General features: G+C 41.5%; 1 protein-coding gene across 4 annotated transcripts; it reads right to left on the bottom strand.

Moving 5' to 3' along the window:
• Positions 1–303: 303 nt before the first annotated feature.
• Positions 304–19,669, bottom strand: MCOLN2 (mucolipin TRP cation channel 2). 4 transcript variants are annotated; one of them, XM_079314494.1, is made up of 14 exons: positions 19,522–19,668; positions 16,218–16,377; positions 14,074–14,247; positions 10,447–10,591; positions 9,814–9,901; positions 9,587–9,683; positions 9,028–9,127; positions 8,775–8,890; positions 7,569–7,718; positions 6,070–6,171; positions 5,824–5,946; positions 3,209–3,415; positions 1,964–2,079; positions 304–789 (listed from the first exon to the last, which is right to left on the bottom strand). In XM_079314494.1, exons 1-14 carry the CDS (start codon positions 19,569–19,571, stop codon positions 753–755), a joined length of 1,665 nt encoding a protein of 554 aa, XP_079170620.1. In that variant the 5' UTR covers positions 19,572–19,668; the 3' UTR covers positions 304–752. The 4 variants fall into 4 exon arrangements, with proteins under 4 accessions (XP_079170620.1, XP_079170622.1, XP_079170621.1 ...); XM_079314496.1 differs by lacking the exon at positions 19,522–19,668 and adding an exon at positions 19,201–19,290; XM_079314495.1 differs by lacking the exon at positions 19,522–19,668 and adding an exon at positions 17,590–17,627.
• Positions 19,670–19,864: the final 195 nt, after the last annotated feature.

Here is a 19,864-nt window from a genome sequence, read left to right as displayed (position 1 = left end):
GTTTCCAACCATGCAAAATGCAAAAAGCATTTAACTATAGGCAGTAAGTTTAATCTGGACACAGTACAAATCAATATTGTGGGTATAATAGAAAAGACAGCCAAAAAAAGATAAAAGGATAACAAACTGCTTTTTAGTAAAGCTGTTAAATGAAAGACTGACCTACAAGTGGTTTGTGTTAAAATGATATACAAGAGGGAAAACTGCAATTACTTTCCACTTGTGCAGCTTTTTAGTTTTACAAAAATTTAATTCAAGTAAATGAAATGTGCCAAGTAGAAATGACAGGCTGAATGCATCAAGTTAAATGAAAAACTCCTCCCTTCTTGACTTCTTTTTATTTAATACTCTGAATCACAGGATTATTTTTTAAAAATTATTTTCATATAATTCTTTTTATTATTAACAACAACAGCTGATTCAAGGCCATTTTCCTTCCTCCTCAAGATCATTAGCAAACGGAGCTTCCACAGACAGTGCTCAAGGATCAGTCTTCTCTAACATGACAGAACTTGAGGCAAGAACACAGAATTCTTCACAGCTGTCCTCCAGACACAGCTTCTGGGTCTCCTGTTGGTCAGCCAGCTGCTGTCACATTAATAGTTTCCTTCCCCAGAAGTTTAATTAGCCAAGACAATCTGTTCATGAGGCAGATCCAGGTGCCAGGTTCCACTGCAATTTGGAGAATTATCCTTCTCCATATCACTATGCTTTCTTTGCATATGTCAGTGGTGGATTTCAATGTGCAGCCATCAATTAATAAGTATCAAGTTGTCATCACTCTGTTGTCTGCAAAGAAAAAAATTCCCAATTCTCCATTCAGCAATAAATGCAATAGGAAGCATCTACTCATACGAGCTCAGTTCTGACCCTTCTGTTCTCTGCTCTCCTGTTTCCACACACAACTCTAAAGCCTGCACTGGACCATGATGCAAAAACTGCTAGAGTAGCAAAAGCTCTAGATTTTCACTCCAACCACCAGGTTGTGCCCTCAGTACTGCACAGCATATTATGGGGCATATTTATTATGCTCAGGCACACAAATCTCTTATTCTGCACAGTGACTTGCAGGTGAAACATGGAGCTGGACCAGGCTGGACTTCTTGTTAACTAGTTGGTTTTCATGTGTCCCCAGCAACCACTGGGATACCTGCCCACCATCATCTCATGCTCTTTTTCTGGCTATCAGGTCCCCCTTTGTCAGGGTGCACCAAAAATATAAAATTGCATTTCACAAAAAACAAAAAAACAAACAAACAAACAAAAAAAAAATCAGTATACAAGTGGACAACTATCCTACTGCTAAAAGGGGATTTGTTACACCATTGTGATTAAGTGGTCACATATTTTGGTTTGTTCCTTCTCCCACAGCCTGGCTTCCTTGCACAGCACCCACAACCATTCTGTGCACATGACTGGATTATCCTGGACTGCCCAGGGACAGTGACAAGATCCCTCCTGATGTTCATCTCTCACCACCTTAAAAAGGAGCACTGCCACAATGCCTACAAGACATTCACCAGTGTGCTTCCAATATTCTGGCAGATGGTATTCAAACAGTTTGCCTGAGACACAGCATAGTTTTGGGGTTAAGCACCAACCTCTGGCTGAATCACCTTCTCACTTTCTGCTACTACTCCAAGCTTAGTAGCAAAACCTTTTTGGAAACAGACAACTTGAAGCAAAGACTTGGTTTGCTCCAGAACTCTTGGTAGTTTCATGCTGTACTCCACAGTTCTCTCATCAGTTTTGCATAGTAGTTTTTACAAGAGTATAACAGTTAAAACATGTTTAAGCTCAGAATTGCTGCCTTTGCATCATCAGCTGACTAAAGATCTAACATGATCCAAATATCACACAGGCTGAATTCTGGATGCTCCAGCATTTGTGAAGCAGCATTTTGCAGTGAGAAACTAACTGTTGTACTTGCCAGTAAAACACTCACTAAAAACACCCTACTGACCTCCTGCAGCAGCAGATGAATGGAAAAGAAGTTCTCTCTTTTCTGTAGCCAGCACTGCTATGGTCTTTTAGAAATTCATGTAAATCTGTTACTGGAAAACCACTTTGTTGGTATTTCTGAAAGAAAAAGTATTTAATTTACAACACATGAGAAGTTACTGGGCATGAAACATTCTAAAATTTCCTCTAGAGTGTGACAGTTAAAGCAGATTATTTGGTTCAAAAGTTCAGTATTGCTATAGGAAGGAAAAAACCCATTCCCATCCTAGAAACACTACATAGCTTGCTTTGTTCCATCAACAATGTAAGTGACAGAAAATTCACATTGTTCACAGATTCTCTTATGTTTTGTTTGCTGCCCATAAGGCCAAGCAAGCAATCTCAGACCATAATGGTACTGGTTCTCCCTTGTTCACAGTGAGCTGCTGTGCTCACTGCAAGTGCCTTGGACTCCTTTTCCCTAGGAGCTCTAATTCTGGATTTGAAGGGTTCCAGTGTGACTATTCAACATTGCCATGCTGAAGAAATGCTATGAAAATAAAAACAAGTTCAGCCTACTGAAACAGCTCCCAATTGATCCATGTGAAATTCTCAAAGGGAAGGGTCAGTAAAATACCATTTTGCAGATTAGACCATCCAGTAAACTAAGAAGCACAGACAAATAAGTTACATTTTGAGGGGCTTCAAAAGTGAAGCTCTTGCTTGGTCTGGAAGTTGCAGTTCATGTCAGACCAGCCTTATTCTGCTGGCCTGTATCTGACACCAAGGCAGGAAAGATGAGAGCTGAAGGGTGTGATCCACACTGCCTTCCCCTGGTCACTGAGGCTACAGGAGCACAAAAGGCAGAGAACACTTGAGGTCAAGAACAGAAGGTAATTACCGAAAACTTCAGCTCACTCTCAGAGTACTGGAAATGGACAACACAATTTAAACTTGAACGAGAAGTAGTGCACCTCTCAGAAGAGATTTCCTTTTAACCACACACTTCCAAGCAGCACATTAAGGAGGCCTGGGCACCTAAATGACTTCAGAGTTTTCTTCTTGAACCTTTCCAAACTCCTGCCAAAGGCACATCTTTGAGATGTCAGCAAACCCAACCACTCTTCCAATTTTGCCAGAGACTAAGCTAAAAGATTATAATATTCTCATCATACATCAGAACCCATAGTAGATGGTATGGTGATGAGCAATTAACAAGAACAAACACAAAATTGATTAGAAGTGTAACAGAAAAAAAAAGCTTTACCTTTATGGTGTCATAGGAGTCAGTAATGAGTGCAATAAAAAGGCTGAGGATCATGTATATAAACAGACTAATGAAGGAGTACAGATACAATCGGCTGAACATCCACACCAGTGAGCTCTTCTGTTGGATTTGAGCAAATGTTGCAAACATATCATCACCATTGACCAAGGAAAACAGACATTCAGCCACAGTGTTCAGATCTTCAAACTAGAAAATAAGCACAAATTATTATCAGAATGTGAAGATCAATCAAGACTCAAAGTAAATAAAAAAGCCAACCCAGGCAATCAAATGCTACCATGCTTTCCTGTATGTTCATGCCAAAATATACATGTCAGTAATAGAACCATGTAGAAATATCATTTTGTCTAAGCATGATGTGTTAACATCAGACATAATAATACCAGAGATAATAATATTTATTATCAAGAAATAAAATTTATGATGTCCCACAGGCAGAACAGTTAATAACAGACCACCACAAAGCTACTGAATTATAAGCAATTTTGGACCTGCAGAAAAGCATCATTCCATTTCCCAAAGCACAGCTAAAGTGATTTCACAGAATCTATACAGTAAATTAGTGGTATTATGCTGGGAACACAATCCACATTCTCTGGCTTCCCAGCTCTGCAGCATTACTGAAGTATGGGTAATAAATCAATATGGTATTAAGGGGTTACAGTTAGCACATAGCCATCAAAACTCAAATGTCTAAACTGAATTAGCCATCTGCCACTCAGAAAGCCCTCAATGAGCTTTAAGCACAAGCTATAGCTGTATTATGAAGCTACTGGAGCACACCCTGTACAAGAGTAATAGTTGAATTTCAAGGATAGTCTCTTAAATTCCAAACTCCATTTCCCTAAACTGGAATGTGTCCTGAGACTAAAACCTTCTTTTATCAATTAGATAAGCCCACTTCCCATTTTGTTCTGCCCTTCCAAATAACTGGATTTTTAAACTATAATTTATTGGAAAATATAAATTAATAGCAGCATTAAAACATAGTTTATTGATAATGCACAAACACAATTGTGGCCCCATAATGAAAACAAGATGTCAAGAGGTATGGGAATATATTGGTGCACAGGAACAGTGGGTCTGGTTTACACCTATGGCTTATTTTATTTTAATTTTTTTAAATTGAATTTTAAAGCCATTGTGAAACTCAGAAGCAAATTATCCAGAAAGAAGAGAGGCACAGCACAGATAATTTTTGATGTGCTGACACAGAGAGATCTGCTAAGGACTGCTCACCTGGAAACCCCTGAACTGACACAGCACAAAATGCAGGATATCCACTCCCTCTCTCTGACTATAGTAAGGGTGTATTTCTATATTTTTGAGTATTTCCATATTAAGGAGCTCTCCAGTGTTTCTGCACATCAGTGAAGACTCTTCCATTTCTTACAGGATGGCTGGAGAGCCTGCTTTGCACAGAGCCACTTTGCCTTCCTGTGGGACACAGGGGAGCTGGCAGGAACAGGAATCCTCCACAGCCACTTTCCTTGGCATTGACACATGATATTTAGGCAAGAGGTAACATTTTCATAGATAAGCATGTTGCTGACTATCCTTCCTTTGGCTCAGATAATGTACTTGTTCCAGGGAAGTTACAACAATCATCGTGCTGTGCTTTATAACGTTATAAACAATTGAACCACTGCTGTGGCAAAGGATCCCACTGCATCCAGCATCCCACAGAGAAATGCATTGCCATCAAGCTGGAACGTGCAGACTGAATACCTACACTGCTCAAAGGACAGAATTACAGTAAATTAGAGCAATGAGAGCTCTGGGGGCAGAGGAAGCTGAATGAAGCACTGCAGCACTTCTCTCTGTTACATATACACTGTGTGCACCCAGAGATCAGGAATGAGAAATCAGACATTTGTTAGTCATTAACAGACATCTAGAATTTTCCATGACAGGAATCTGCCTCTGTTCAAACTGTCACATAGAGCATCTGCCAAGAGGAAAAGCAAACAAGATTTAGGGTTGTTTTGGCTTGTGTTCTAGAATATACAAAGCCTTACTCCTTCACCCAGGTTTCAAGACAAGACATACCAGGCACACACTTTGATACTAGCCTTAAGAAAACAAACAAACAAACCCACAACACACCCCCATACAGGAAGCTAAGCAAACAAGACAAACATTCACCCATCCCTTTATGAGTCACAATTTGGGAGATGAAGTTACATGGCACAGGAAAGATTTGGAAAAACAAGGCCAGAGCCAAGGAGATTTTTTAAAAAATAGTTCCAGTGAACTGTTTAGTGCCTCTTTAACCCAGCTGAGCTGGGATTGCCAGAAGAGGGCAGAAGACACAGACCAATGCACAGGGCTTGGACAAACCATCCCCTCACCACAAACGGCTGGGGACCACACTGACTTCAAGCACACAGTAAAAGCAAGAATAGTCATTTTGTTAAAAGGAGAAGGTAGAAGGATGTACAGATGGAATGAGAAACACACCTGCATTTACATTACAGCTTTTAAACGGGCATTTTCATTTAAGACACATTTCTGCTGGTTTGGCTAGGAGCTATACACACACACAGAGATATTCCCCTCATTACACCACAAAAGGAGTGATACTGCTGATGTACCTTTTCATGATAAGGTCCCAGGACAATCCAGCCACAGAAAGTATAGCCAAGATAGATCATCCCAGCACAGCAACAGAACCTTAGCACTTTGGGCAATGATGCCTGCATAGTTAAAATGAGCACCTACAAGTCAGAGTGGAGAAGAGAAGAAAAAGCAAAAAATTAGAGAGATATCTGGGGGGAAAGTGACATGTATATGTGGATATATACATGTTTTAATTGTTAGACATTTGATTTCCTCCTTACATTGTAGGTTTGAAAGTATCCCAGGTATCTGATGACTCCAACCCAGACAAGCAAAGTTGATGTTCCAAGTAAAATGCTGCAGACATCATAACTTGCGAGGTTCTGAGGATTCCAAACAGAGCAGGTGGTCAAGTTACAAAGCAGTAGACATGGCAGCTTGGCAGCTAAGCAAGTTCCAGCAGTTCAAACAAACAAAGCAGGGCAGTCTAGTACTGAAAGTCTGTTGCTTCATCACAAAAATCAGATCAATGTGAACTGCAGTTATTTACTGAGATCATTCAAACACAACAGTGCTGCAAAGTGGAAGCACACCTATGCTGATATTCTTGAAATTTTGCATTAAGTGCAAAGTCTGGAAGAAAAAAAAGCCCTTAGTTTGGTCACATAGTTTAAAAATTAGATTGAAACCTCAATTTTTGTTTAAAAAGGTTACTCTTTGCTGCTAGGCACAGAAGCTCTCATTCACTATTTAAAAAAACATGAGCCATCATTTACATGAAAATGACCCTTGGGACTGCAGCCCTTTCCATGCTTACATTCATTTACATCTCTGAATAGGTTCTCTGCCAGCAGCTCAGAACCTGAGCATTGTTTTTACTACAGCCAAACCTACTTGGACTTTACCTGAGGAGGCCAGAGCAGGTTGCAGTAAGCCCAAGAGAGCCATCTAGCTCAAGCTTTCCTACTCTCAATTCCCACCTCACCCACAGCCAGTGATTCCCAAGTGCTTCCTCTGAAGGCCACTCTGGGATCTGCCCTTTGAGCCTCAGTACACGTGAGGCAGCAGCAGCACACTACCTACTCTGTTTTTCCCAGAATACAGAGTTTTGTGAACACACAAATTGTTGACACATGTCTATTGAAGATTAAAAAAAAACCCAAAAAACAAAAAAAAGCCCAAAAAACCCCCCACAAAAAAACAACAACAACAAAAACTATAAAAAAAAAAAAAAAACCACTAAACTAAGCCCAAAAGCCTCCTGAAGAGCTGCCAGCTGGACAAAGCACAGTGATTTCAGCAAGCCCAGGCAGGGAGCTCAAGGACGAGCAGTCTGTGACTGAGTGACCCTGTTTGTGCCTGTGCTTGCCAGGAAAGCAAGCTGTGACAGTCCTGCAAGCCATCAGCACCTGTTTCATTCCAGGGGATGACTCGTGGCTTCCTGGTGCTGTACCTGCTACTACTTCTTACAGAACTAACAACTCAAATTGTTGGGTCTTTCTGTAAGGAACTGCCTACCCACAGGTCCCATACCAGGGATTAGAGGTTTTAGCACTGTGGAAATAAGAAGTTTAAATAGCTTACATGGACTTACTGAAAGATTTTGGGGATGAGTAACTGAAAGCAGTTGTTAGATATACTAGCACTGGGAAATGAGCTACAATGAACAAACAGATGGCTATGGACTATCACAGCTCACTTCCACCTGTCCCCAAGTTAAAGCACAACACACATGGTTATTGCAAAAATTAGTATTTTAGCTGAAGTATGAAATTCTTACCTTGGCTTTTATTTCCATTTTTAGGATTGACCCAATGATTGTCATCACATCACTGATAATTACCAGGACATACCACCCATTTAGGAACTCCAGGCGATCGGAGTAACAGACACAGCGCTTGTATTTCTCCAGGAAGAAATTCACAAATCTCTATTGACAAGCATTTAGATGTTTAGTTACATGTCACCTTGGATGAAAAACGTGGCAGTGTTCAAGTTTCACACAAACCCTTTTCCTATAGTATTTACTGGAATAGTAGTTTGAAGCTAATTCTCAATTGCGACAGAAATAAATAGGAAAAAAAATTAAGATGGATTTCAGCCAGTGAAAATGAACTTTCCACAGACCACCTGATTTCATAACCCATTCTCCCTAACCTAACCATGGCCTGTTGTCCCCTTTACCATAAGTTCTATCCACCTCTAACAGAACAAGGCCACTCAATTAAAGAAGTGAAAAAGAACTGAAATCCAACTACAGGTCCAGAGCACCCAATAGAGCAAACAGCATCACCTCTATGCCCAGCACTGCCCATCTGCTTTCACCTGCTCCTTTTGCTCAGGAGTAAGTGTGAAATGCCTATTCCTGAGAGCAGTTTCACAATGCCTCTCTTGAATCACATCCTCTTGACTCCTGGTCAAAAAGGATGTAATGAGCTAGATAAACAAGTATTTTTGTTTTCATATCCTACTCTTCTTCTAACTCTCATGAGCCACATGGTTACAAAAAACCCCATCAGAGTCAGACTGTGCTGTGCTTTACACTTTCTCCAGTCAGAGCTGGCTTTGAGCAATGTTCATTAAAGCATTAATGTATGACTAGACCTCCATGGGAATTCTACTTTGAAGCCAGGGAAAGAGGACTTGTGGTTTGGAGGTGCAGGACATTGCCTGTTTGCAGCACAAAAACTCAGAAATCTTTTTGTCTAAAATCTTGGGGGGCAGGGGGGGAGTCTCCTCTTGCCCATTGAGAGACACAACAAAATACTCCAAGTTACAGCACTACACAAAAAGAAATAAAATCCATTTGCAGTTAGCAATTGTCCACCAAGACATCTACACATCCTTTAGGGGAAACACTAAGAGAGGCATCTTGCAACAGATTTACTCACTTGAATATTTCATGTTTCAAAAGGTGCCCCTTCACAGGGCCAGCAGCAAAGAAGGCAGGGACCAAAGAAGCATTAAAGTCATGAGCACTGCTTACCTTTTGTAGCCTCCAGGCAAGAACAATGGATCGTGTGCAGAGGATGAGAGAAGCCAAGCAGCTCAATATGACAAATCCATCAAAGACTAGAATATACTGAGTGTTTTTCTGGAGAACTGTAAAGAGCCAAGGAAATAAAGTAAGGTTAGTCTTTCCACGTCTTTTAATGCAAGTTATGTGGCATTTTGTAACAATTCATGCTCAAATACTCTCACACCATAAGCAGATGCAACCACTCATGTATCACACTTACCTGAGTTAAATATGTGCCAGTCTTTGCATTCCTGAATATCAGTGTCACTATCAAAATAGATCTTGATTTTTCCACTGTGAGCTCTATTATTGAAAGTTATCTGAAAATACAGAGCTATATCAGAAAAAGGGCTAGCAAGATTGCATTCCAGGAAAATAAATCCTGCTAAGTGCTTTGGACACAGCATGCTTTAATTTTGTTGATCAGATAGGCTTTAAGAAAGTTGTCACCATAAATGATGGTGTGGACATCACTTGAGTAGGTGACATGTATTGCCTAATGAGCAGTATTCCAAGAGGTCAAACTTCACACTTGGTCTTTAGATAAAGAACAATTCCTTATCCCTTTCTCAGGTTATGAAATTACCACCTGGAATATGTTACAAAGCAACATAGTCCCACAGCAACACCACTTCAGCAGCCTTTGGGAAGGGGGTAAGGGCCAGGACATCTCAGCTGTGTTTCTCTTGCAGGCTAAATATGAGGATGACACCTACACTTTAGCTTAAGCTCTGATTATATATACAGTGTTGGAAGTGCCACAGCCCATTTTCACTTACAGTATTCTGAAATGCATAGCAATCAGGCAATTCACGGGCATGGATTGTCTGTAGAGCAATGCCTTGCAGCTTGAAGGAGATTTCAACTTGTATAAGCCTGCATATTTGAAAAAGTGTAGAAATACATTTAAATATCACAGAAATAGACACAAACTGCACAAATTAGAACCCACCATATTAATATGAAAGGACAAGTTGTAATAATTTTTAAAAACCCATCACTCTACCTGTAAAATTCCAGATTGAAAAAAGAAGAGTTCAGCTTCAGTTCTGCCTTCTTACCAATTAGTTCCTTTGGCTTTAAAAGGATACATTCTGGAAAGACAAGAAGAAAAATTTGTCTTCACAAAAAACTTCACATTGAAAGTAGCATTAAACTGAGATGATCAATGTGTATAGCAAGTCCTAATCAGGCAAAACATCGATTTGGAGCAATCCTTTTCAGAACCCAAACTAGTGGGGTCAGAAGCAGGTTTGTGTGCTGACTTGAGAGCAGCCAGGACAGCTCTGAGAGGCAGTGAGAGCACTCACTCCTGGAAGGCACAGACTGACCTGCATCCAGAACTCTGCATTTGAACCTCCTGCAGAGGGGGAGGAGGTGTGCTTAGGAAAAACAACAACAAAACACCACCTCACCATCAACTACAAAGATTTGTAGGTGGTTGAAGAGAGCTGCTTATAATCACAGCTGTCTCTTCTAGACAGCTACTAATAACCAAGGGAATAATAACAAAAGGGAAGTAGGCAAGAAGCATGGTAATGTTCCTGTTATTTCCACACAAAATGCTATTGATTTTAAGCTTTAGAACTAGAATTTAAGTACTCCACAGCAAGACATTTTAAGTACAATGGCACTGTACCTGTTTCAGTAGAGACATCTATGTTCAATGTATCATTGGAAGGAAGCATTGTGCCTCTCTTGTACTGTTGTTTACAGATTTTTAAACCTGATTCTTCGTGTTCATAACCAAGTGTCCCCAGGGATATGTTCTTCAAGTGCCTATACTAGTTTAAAAACAAAAACAGAACTAGAAGTTAGAGAAAGTCATCTCTTTTTGCATGAGACAGCAAATGGAAACCTCAAAGTTATATGCATCAGTGCAGGTTTTTAATTTTTAAAAAATCTTGACTTCCACATAGAAGCTTTCCACTCAATTTACAGACAAGAGGGCTGCTGGCCACTAATTAGTAGTGATCAGCATCCTGGTGACACAGTGACCAGAAGCCCTGTGCCTACTGGGCTCCTGCAGGTGATCACCATGGTCATTAGACACCTGGTAATTAATGTCTGGCAGAGGCTTCAGCACAGTATTGCTGCTAACCACACCCCCAGGGGCATGGTTCACTCAGGAAGGTGATGGTTTTCACACCACTCGAAGCCTGATCATTGTACACATGATCTGAGTCACAGTTCTTATCAAATCCATGCCAAGATCAAAACCAGAGCAGCTCCCTGTGTGACTACAGAAGGGGGAAGCTGTGCACTCTCTATATAACCAGGGAACACACACACAGCTCCAGCAGCCTCCAATTTAACTCAATCTTCCTGCTTTACACAAGCACAGGAGCAGCTGAAAACAGGCCTGTGAGGAAGGTACTTTCTTTTTCCACTTACTCCAAAATACAGCACAAGTCACTTCTTCATTTACAAGACATGCTTGAAAACAAGGAGAGCAAATAAATCTGTGCCAAAGTAAGCATTGCCCAAACATGGATCAGCCCTGAGCAACACCAAGAACTATGGCCCCTTCAGACTTGATTTCCACACAGCCTTAGGATCTACTGGAAGCAAGATGTGCCCTCTGATCACTGGAGTCACACCTGCCCTTCCTGCACAAGTGAGCAAACCCCAGGGCACAGCTCTTCCTCTGCTCTTGGCTCCTCTACAGCTGATCCATTATTTTTTTATTATTATTTTTTTTAATATTTATTATTATTATTAATTAACCATGGAGGGCAGGAGATCAATGACTAACCATGCAGGCAGCTGCCTGCCAGCTCAGTTTCCCAAGAGCTAACACTGCCCAAGAGAAGCCAGACAGACCCATGGCCTTTGGGGGAAGAAGGCATAAACACAGCAATTTGTTAGTTTTTATTGTTACTTGACCTAGCAAAAGAGCTCAGGGCAGCATACAGCAGTGGTCTGCTCTCAAGAAAGCATTTAGCTTTCTTGGAGGCCTGAAGCAAATAAACATGGGAAGTCAGACAAGGTTTCCTATTACTTAAAAATGTGTTCAGCTGGCTTTAGTTCCTTTTCCCTTTTAACATGGATTTCGGTATTTTGCATCATTCATTATCATCCTATTTCTCCCTTCCTATGGGCATTGTGGCCACTAGCCCACCTGGTGAGGTACAACATCCCACCAGTCATTAAACAACCACACAACTCATGTCCAGAACTGGAAATCAAACAAGCTACCACCCTTGTATGCAAAGCTTTGCCTTGCAGTGCCACTGTGAGTATTAGACAGCCCAGGAGCAAGGCATGGCCTCCCCACCCTGTCAGTGCCTGGACTCAGAGCAAGCTAAGGAAGCCACATCTGACTAAGGCAGGTCAAGTGAGTGGAAACAGCAATTAGTCACAGCTGCTCATCCCACCCAGGACATCTCCAGATCACTGCCTGCAGCAGCTGCTGCCCTGCCCATGTGTTTTCTCAGGCTCTGCCCTCCTGACAGCACAGCACGAGGTTCTGGGCAACCCACATGCCACTTAAACAACACTATGAATCAGCAAAAGCAAAATTCCTGTTTATAAGTATACAAACAGCCTCAGAGCAGGCAGCAGAACATCCTGGTCTTACAGCCTCGTCCACAGGGCAGAGCACAAGAGGCACAACTTCACAGCTGCCTCCTAATAGAAACTTCAGCTTGAACCCAGTAGAGAAGCAAGGGAAACCTGTGTACTCTACCAAGTGTAAGTGTATGTTTGGGCTTGTATGTTATCAGGGTTTTTTTTCCCAAGTGTTAAAATATCCTCAGTGGTATATCACACAAAGGCTAAAATTTGTTTTTGACAACTCCATCTTTGCTGTGCACAATTACTATTTTCTGTAATGCCATATCCTTCTGCTTCACCCACCCAGCCATGCATTTCAAAAACACAAACCAGAACACCAAATCCCATGTCTTCTAGCTACCCATCTCAAAATAAATAAATAAATAAATAATTTTAAATAGAAAGGCTTTCTTTTAGCTTAGGAGTCATCTAGATTGGCTCATCCCACAAGGCATCCTCTAAAGACAGACAAAAAAAAGGCAACAGTAGTCAATGTTCACATGAAAGATTGTTTTTTTAATTCTTACATGTGATATTAAATTTTCAGTAATGTCACAGGATACTAGAGAACCCAGATTTCACAATTTAAATCTCCTTGAAAATATGACTACATTTTATACCACACAGACATTTTATGAAGAGACCTTTTTCTGATGCCTGGCTCATCTTGAGGATATAAAGCTATTGTTTCTCTACTGTCTTGTATCTGGAATTCACCTCAGCCTTAGTGCCTACAAAATAAGGAAAGAGAAACAAAGCAAGAAAGAAAGATACAAAAAAGAAAGCAAGCATGGTTTATTGCAGAAACAGTGGCAATATGGAGAGTTCAAAGAAAGACTGAGAAAACTGCTTCACCATTCATTTAGAATGCCAGGAATGAGAGTCCTGGGTCTTGTCCAGCACTTTTGATCTGCTGCTGGCCCTGCTGCAGCTCACAGGAGGAGACAGGAGAGCACAAGCCCCACGAGTGGATGGCTGAGGAAGGTTTGGCTCTTCACAGCCCTGCAGCTCCCAGGTGCTGCTGGGCACAGCTGCAGGGCCAACACTGCTCTAACCCAGGTGCCAGAGCTCTGTGCCAAGGCCAGTGAACGTGAAAGGAATTTAAAACCAATTTTTACTCATCCAGTGTTACACATTTCTGGGTTTATCATCATTCAAGTCAAGAGACATTTCATAGTCCAGAGTCTTTATCATGTTCATACATACATTCCAAATGTATTAATGTTAAACACAAAAACATTTGCAGAATTTTCATGCTAGATTTATTCACTGTTTTCTGAAAACTGTAAAGGGACTGTTTTTTTAAAATACCATCCCTGACCAGGGTGAATGCCTCTACACTCCTAATTACTATATTCTCCATTTTGGGGCTCCCAGCCCTTACTACAAAGCTGCAATTCAGGAGAGCTGTTAAGGATATTTTTTAAAGCATGCATAGGTATATTTAGGCCCATATGCCTTCAAAGTAAGACCTAAATCAAGGTTCCAGTTCATGCAATTTTCAAATTTTCTAGATTTTTTACCTGAGTACAATTCTTATTAGGATTCATCTTCAAGAGAAAAAAATTCAGCTACAACACAAACTTTAGGACACCCCATCTACACTGATTTAGTGAAATACCAAACTGAAATCCAAGAATGGAAACAGAAAATCAGAAACTTAGTGAAGGTTATAGCGGTATATAACAGTTATAAAAACACACTCACCTACCTGATTAATAACATAAAAAATGCTATCATAAGCATCTTGTTGTGTGTATATACTGCAGCTGTAGTCATCTTCATCAGTTCCAGAATAGTCTTTCAGGAATATGTGTTTAAAAGCAACAATGTTTTCCTCTTTGAATGAGACCACCAGCTGGTTACTCAAACCAAAAAAAACAAGCTGACAAGAGAAAAAAGAAACCGATTTGAATTTTGAACAGTGGTCAAGCAGCAGCATTTTGAAAACAGCTTTAAACTACAATAAATACAAAACAGGTGCCTGTAGCTGTAACTCTGCTATGGCAGGAGCAGAGAACCTGTTAATTAATGCCATAAGATACCCAAGGCAAGGTTATCACATGCAGGGTAAGTGAAAGAGAAATGTAAGTACAGTAAGAGAACAGACAGCTACATCACTTGCACTATTTACATATCATGCACCAACAACTCCAACTGGAATTTGCAAAAACCTTTGTGGAGGATGCAAATGGCAGAAAAGACAACTTAGCACAACCTGCTACCCCTGAAATGCTCTGCTTTGCTATGGAAAAATTCCTGCACCTTTCCTGCCTCTGGCATGGCACAGGATTGGAGCAAACCTATGTGAGACCCTACAGCAATAAAAACATCACCTGCCTGACCCAGGGGATGCTTAAGGAGGCTATAACAAGAAGGAACAACAAACAGCAGAGGTACTACTGAAGACTTGTGTTCCCCTGCCATATGGATGCTCCTATTTCCACCACCAAGGAAAACAAACAGAGCCTAAAAACTGCTTGGCTTTTCAGCAAGAGTTTCTTCACAGGCATAGTAGCAGGAGGATATCCCCAAGCCACAGCTATGTGCCTGACACCTGAGCAAAACCAAGGGCTGACAAGAAAAGTCTCAGGCAGCAGTCCAGAAAAATCTTGTGGCCTTTGAAAGCCAAGCAGCAAAGCACCCCTCTGCTCAAAGGATAGCAGGAGACTGGGGCAGCAGACAGGAAAACTGTATGTTCAGTGGTACTCCCAAAAACTGAACTCAGGAGGTTAGGACAGATGGCAGCACTGAACCTTTTCAGAGACATGTGAAGTTGTGTTTTGTATCATCATTCATATGCAAAGCTGACTGTCCTGTCTTTGAAGGAAGAGGAACAGCCCACATATGAGGTACAGCTGCCAGTAAAGAAACCTTGGGCACCCCTTCCTTTCAGCTGGCACTGTGCTCACACTGCCCACCCCACACACTTTAATACAATCCCTGCTCCCATCAGCTCTATCTCTACAGGTCACAATCACTTATTTTAATTAGCTTTGCCTAGACAGACCAACCACAGCACCCCACTCCTGCCTGCAGAGAGAGACCTGTCAGGATTTGAGCACAGCATGGCAGAGGCAGAGTTCAAACCCCAGAGCTTGCCATGGTCAATAAAACACCAGCACACATCAGCTGGGGTTGTGCTTCCTTTCATTCATAGCAGGCAACTCAAACACAAAACAGAGATCCCACAACTCAGCACATATATTAACCTGTTCTTGCAAACTGCCAGATGTCAATCTTGCACTTCAAAGATTCAGAAAAAGTTGTTTCTACCTGTATGTGCAGTCACTACTAGAGAACTGTAAAATGACCAACTGCACTGTGATACCAGTGCAGCTTACACACACCCTCTTCTTCACCTGCATGTGATATCTCCAACAGTACACGACTTTTCAGATGTATTATTTGACTACAAAAGCAAGAGGCACATCCAATTCCTGCACCCCAGCCATCCCATCATCATCAGATACCACAGCATATTCACATTGAACATGGACACTTTAATTTTCTGATTCGATATCAGGAAATATCACTTTTTAAATAGCCCAGTGAAACTAAAATGTAACAAAAAGCAGTACTGTGACAAGCCTGAAGACAGTGCTGACTTTAGTAGGAAGAGTAATTTGCTTTAAAGTATTGTGTCAAAAATGGCAAAATACCTGGTCAAGCACTGCCCCAAAAATCTCCAGGAGACTTTTATAGTTTATTCTTATTCTTCCCCCTTGAAATACCTTTCATAGTATTTTTTCTTTTTCCCTGGGTAACAAATACCAGGGATGACAAAGGCCCAGAAGCACAGACCTGCTTCACTTGCTCATCATTGCTACTGTAAAAGTAAAAACAGAGGATTACCTGTGTTGTAACCATGAGTATCTTCAAAATCTGCAAAGCCAATTTCCATGGTATCTGACGTCTTGCTCTGTACTTTTCACATGGGTTCATGAAGTAAAACTTCAAATCCTCTTTCAAAGCAGTCTCTCTTAGGTCTAAATCTGACTGAGTCACCATATTTCTGCCACAAACAACATATTAATTAGAAACCAACAGAATGCTTTGGCAGACAATTTCCTCATTGCAGCATCACCTCAGATCACCTCAGGACATAAAAGGTCCAAAATAGTTTTCGGGTTATTTTATGGAAATGCAAAAAATATTTCCCTGTGATCACATAATTAAAAATTATTCAAATACATCTGATCATTAAAACACACCATTTGGACAAATGAATAACAGGCATTAAATAAGAGAGTTTGTAACAGAAAGAAATGTAGACTTGCTATTACTCTTAAAAATCCATTTGAAACAAAGAGGGACCACTGCTAACAGAAAAACCCACATTCTGGCAGAAGAAAAGTTGTCTTAAAGATTAACCCAGAGCAGTCTTTACACACATTTCTGTTATGAACATGCAGCTCCAAGGGCTAAATTCATAGGCATTTTGTTATTTAAATACCTGGGCACGTAAAAATCAGAGGACCAAGTAGAAAGGACTGTAATTGTGTTTTAAACCACCTTAAGTTTCTCCTCAACTGAATGGGACATGAAAAAACTTTTCCCATCTCCTAATAATTTTAACCCTGTTTTCCAGTGTCATTAATTTTTCAGAACTTTCCTACTTCATACAGAGATCAGAACTAAACTTGTAATTTTTTTCTCTTTACATGTTAAGAGGATCATAACTGACACCAGCTGATTATCAGTTCCATTTACCATTCAGAATGTTATTCCTGAATTTTATAAAGGATAATATTTTTACCTCAGGCTTGAAACCAAAAGCATCCAAGTTTTCAGATACTTGGAATACTTTTTCATTTTTATTTTTTGTGCCCTCACCTGCCTCAAGTGCACAGATATTTAAGCTCAAACTGTAGATCACAAAGCACATTTGATGTGCTAGAACCAGCTGTCCCACAAGAAATTTCAGCTAAAGAAGCACAGTAAGGCTGACACTGTGGTGTTTCCTCAGAAGAGGAAGTGAAAACAAAAAAATCTACTTTAATGTTAAAAGCTCAAAAGTTATCTTTCCTACACAGCCTTAAATCAATCCCTCACAAAGATGATGAGAGGCAGGATGATTTTGGTTTTTAAAGCTGGAAAAAACATGGGAAGTTTCCAAGAAAAAAGAAACTGTGGGCAGCATTCCTGTTTGGACTTAAAATAAAAACATACTGGACTAGCTTTAGTAATGTTCAAGAAACAAAAACTTTGAAAGATGTAAACACACCTGACAGAAGAGCATGTGAGCATTGATTAAGGAAACAGGTACATACATATTTCAATCCTGCACTGACCCCCAGACATCACTGCTCCTGTAGCAGCTTCTCTCCAACAGGCAGAAGAATTTGTGTGGGTACAGAGTGAACATGAGCTAACTCAGAGTGAAAGTGACAGGAGGAGGTGGGAAAGAAAGAGGAAACAGAACAGGGTTAAGCTAAATCTGGTCAAATTTTAAAGCAAGAAGGTATGACATAAGAATAGCTCCAAGACTTCAGCAAAATCCTCTCTAAGCTCCCAATAAAAGTATATCAGAAGTGACAAACCTTTAAAAACAAAAAGCCAACAAACCAACAAAAGGGCCAAACCCCACACAAATCAAACAGCAAACTTCATAATAAACATTATTTTCTTACATATTCAAATTCATACCATGAAAAAGGTAATGGCTTACTCCACAGATATATGTCAAGACCTTACAGCTATTCAAAAAACTTGATGTCGACTAGTAACAGCACCTTTACACAACTCTCATTTGAGGCTAGGGGTTGTTGTCATTGATGTCTTTTGCCCCCTTTTAAATTAACTGTAGAAATGATGAGCAGGAAATTTGCCAAAGAAAGTAACACATTTTTTCAGCTTAGGAGAGAGCGCCAAGATTCAAACCTCTATCAATGTTGGACTTTGTTTTCCAATAAAAAAACAGGCATTCTCTGGTGTAGTATTTAAGAAAGATTTCTTAAACAGGTAACAGGGTAACAGGTGAAATACATCAACTGTTTTTCAACTTATTCATTTCTAGGACAGATTAAAAATTACATGCAAATAGTCCACATTAAATCAGCAGAACTAGAAATTTCAAACAAAGCACTGAAGAAGTTTAAAAGCTCCAAGAGATTACCAGTGACTTACCATATTTAAAACAAACCATCTAGTTCTACCACATGGCGATTAGCCTAATGATCTAAATCTAATTGAAACAAAGTACCCAGCTCACGATAAAGCAATGAAGCAATTACATTCTGACACACTAGTGTCATTAACACCACTCAATGGGTTTCCACCGTGTTTTGTGAAGCACTGACACAACCAAATTTTTTTTTGTGAATGAAGATTAACAGTATAATGCATGCTTAGGTGCACATCCGGGTGCCATGTGTCTCATACATTATAACTAACTCAGTTCTAACAGCTGCATTACTGTAACACTTTACTGCTGTAGCTGGCAGGACAGTCTTCGGCTATTTTGTTTTAGAGCTCGACCAGAAAGAGTTTTCAACAGTAAGGACTACAAGTTACAGCTGCCTGCTCATGAAATACACTTGTAGTAGCTCTTCACCCAGCAGAAAAAGCACCATTGAATCAAGTGGCTAAAATTCGCTTAGTAAGCGAGCACAGTCACTTTCTTTAATGAGTAACTCACTAGTGTAGCGACACTAAGTGTCCATCGGAGCTCCGTATCAGCAACATTTACCTACTAGAGCTCTGTATCTTGAGGAGATATTAACGAGAACGATGGGGTGCTAAGGGGGCAAGAAGGAGAAAACAAAACAAAAAAACCGGGAAAAATCCCATCATTGAGTTGAGTTCTACATATGAGCCTGGGCAACCCCAGCTTCACCTTCCCGGTCTGCACTAAGCTCAGCACTGTGCCAGAGGACGGCATCGCCTCTCGCTTCTCCGAATGGAGGGGAAAGCCTCCCGAGCAGGGCTCGCACCGCCCGCAGCCGCTCGGAGCCCGGCCAGGGCAGCACCTACCTGTGCGCAGCCCGAGACGCGAGCGCACCTGCGCCCCCCGAGCGGCTCCCCTGCCCTCCCGCTGCCCCGGAGCTGTCGCGGCCCCGGCCGGCGGGATGGGAAGGGATGGATGTGCCCAGCCCGCACCCGCCCGCAGCGCAGGAGCGCGCTGACCCCAGGGCCCGGCTCGGCCCGCTTCCCTCACCCGCTGGCGGCGGCCCGCCCGCCGGGGAGGGACTTGAGAGGGATCTCCATGGGCCGCGGAATTCGGCCGCTGCCCGGACGGGGCAGGACTCCGGCGGAGCAGCCCAAGCCCCGCGCCCTGCCCCGCCGGCCGCGCAGCCTTTATGGCCCGGCGGAGGAGGGCGCCCGCAGCCCACGTGCCCTGCGGCCCGGCCCGGCCCGGCTGCGGGTCCGCTGCAAGTTCGGCTCCCGCCGCCCCCCTCTGAGCGCGGGCTCTGGCTGCAAGAGTAACGCTCTGTGCTCTCAGGCACATGGTGTGACTCTTGGGGATGTCCCATGCGGGGCTGTGTGACTCTTGGGGATGT

The sequence above is a fragment of the Erithacus rubecula genome (assembly GCF_903797595.1).
Source record: "Erithacus rubecula genome assembly, chromosome: 10".
In the NCBI taxonomy this organism is placed as follows: domain Eukaryota; kingdom Metazoa; phylum Chordata; class Aves; order Passeriformes; family Muscicapidae; genus Erithacus; species Erithacus rubecula.
The sequence above is the reverse complement of the archived record's forward strand: the minus strand, read 5'-3'. Positions and strand labels throughout refer to the sequence as shown.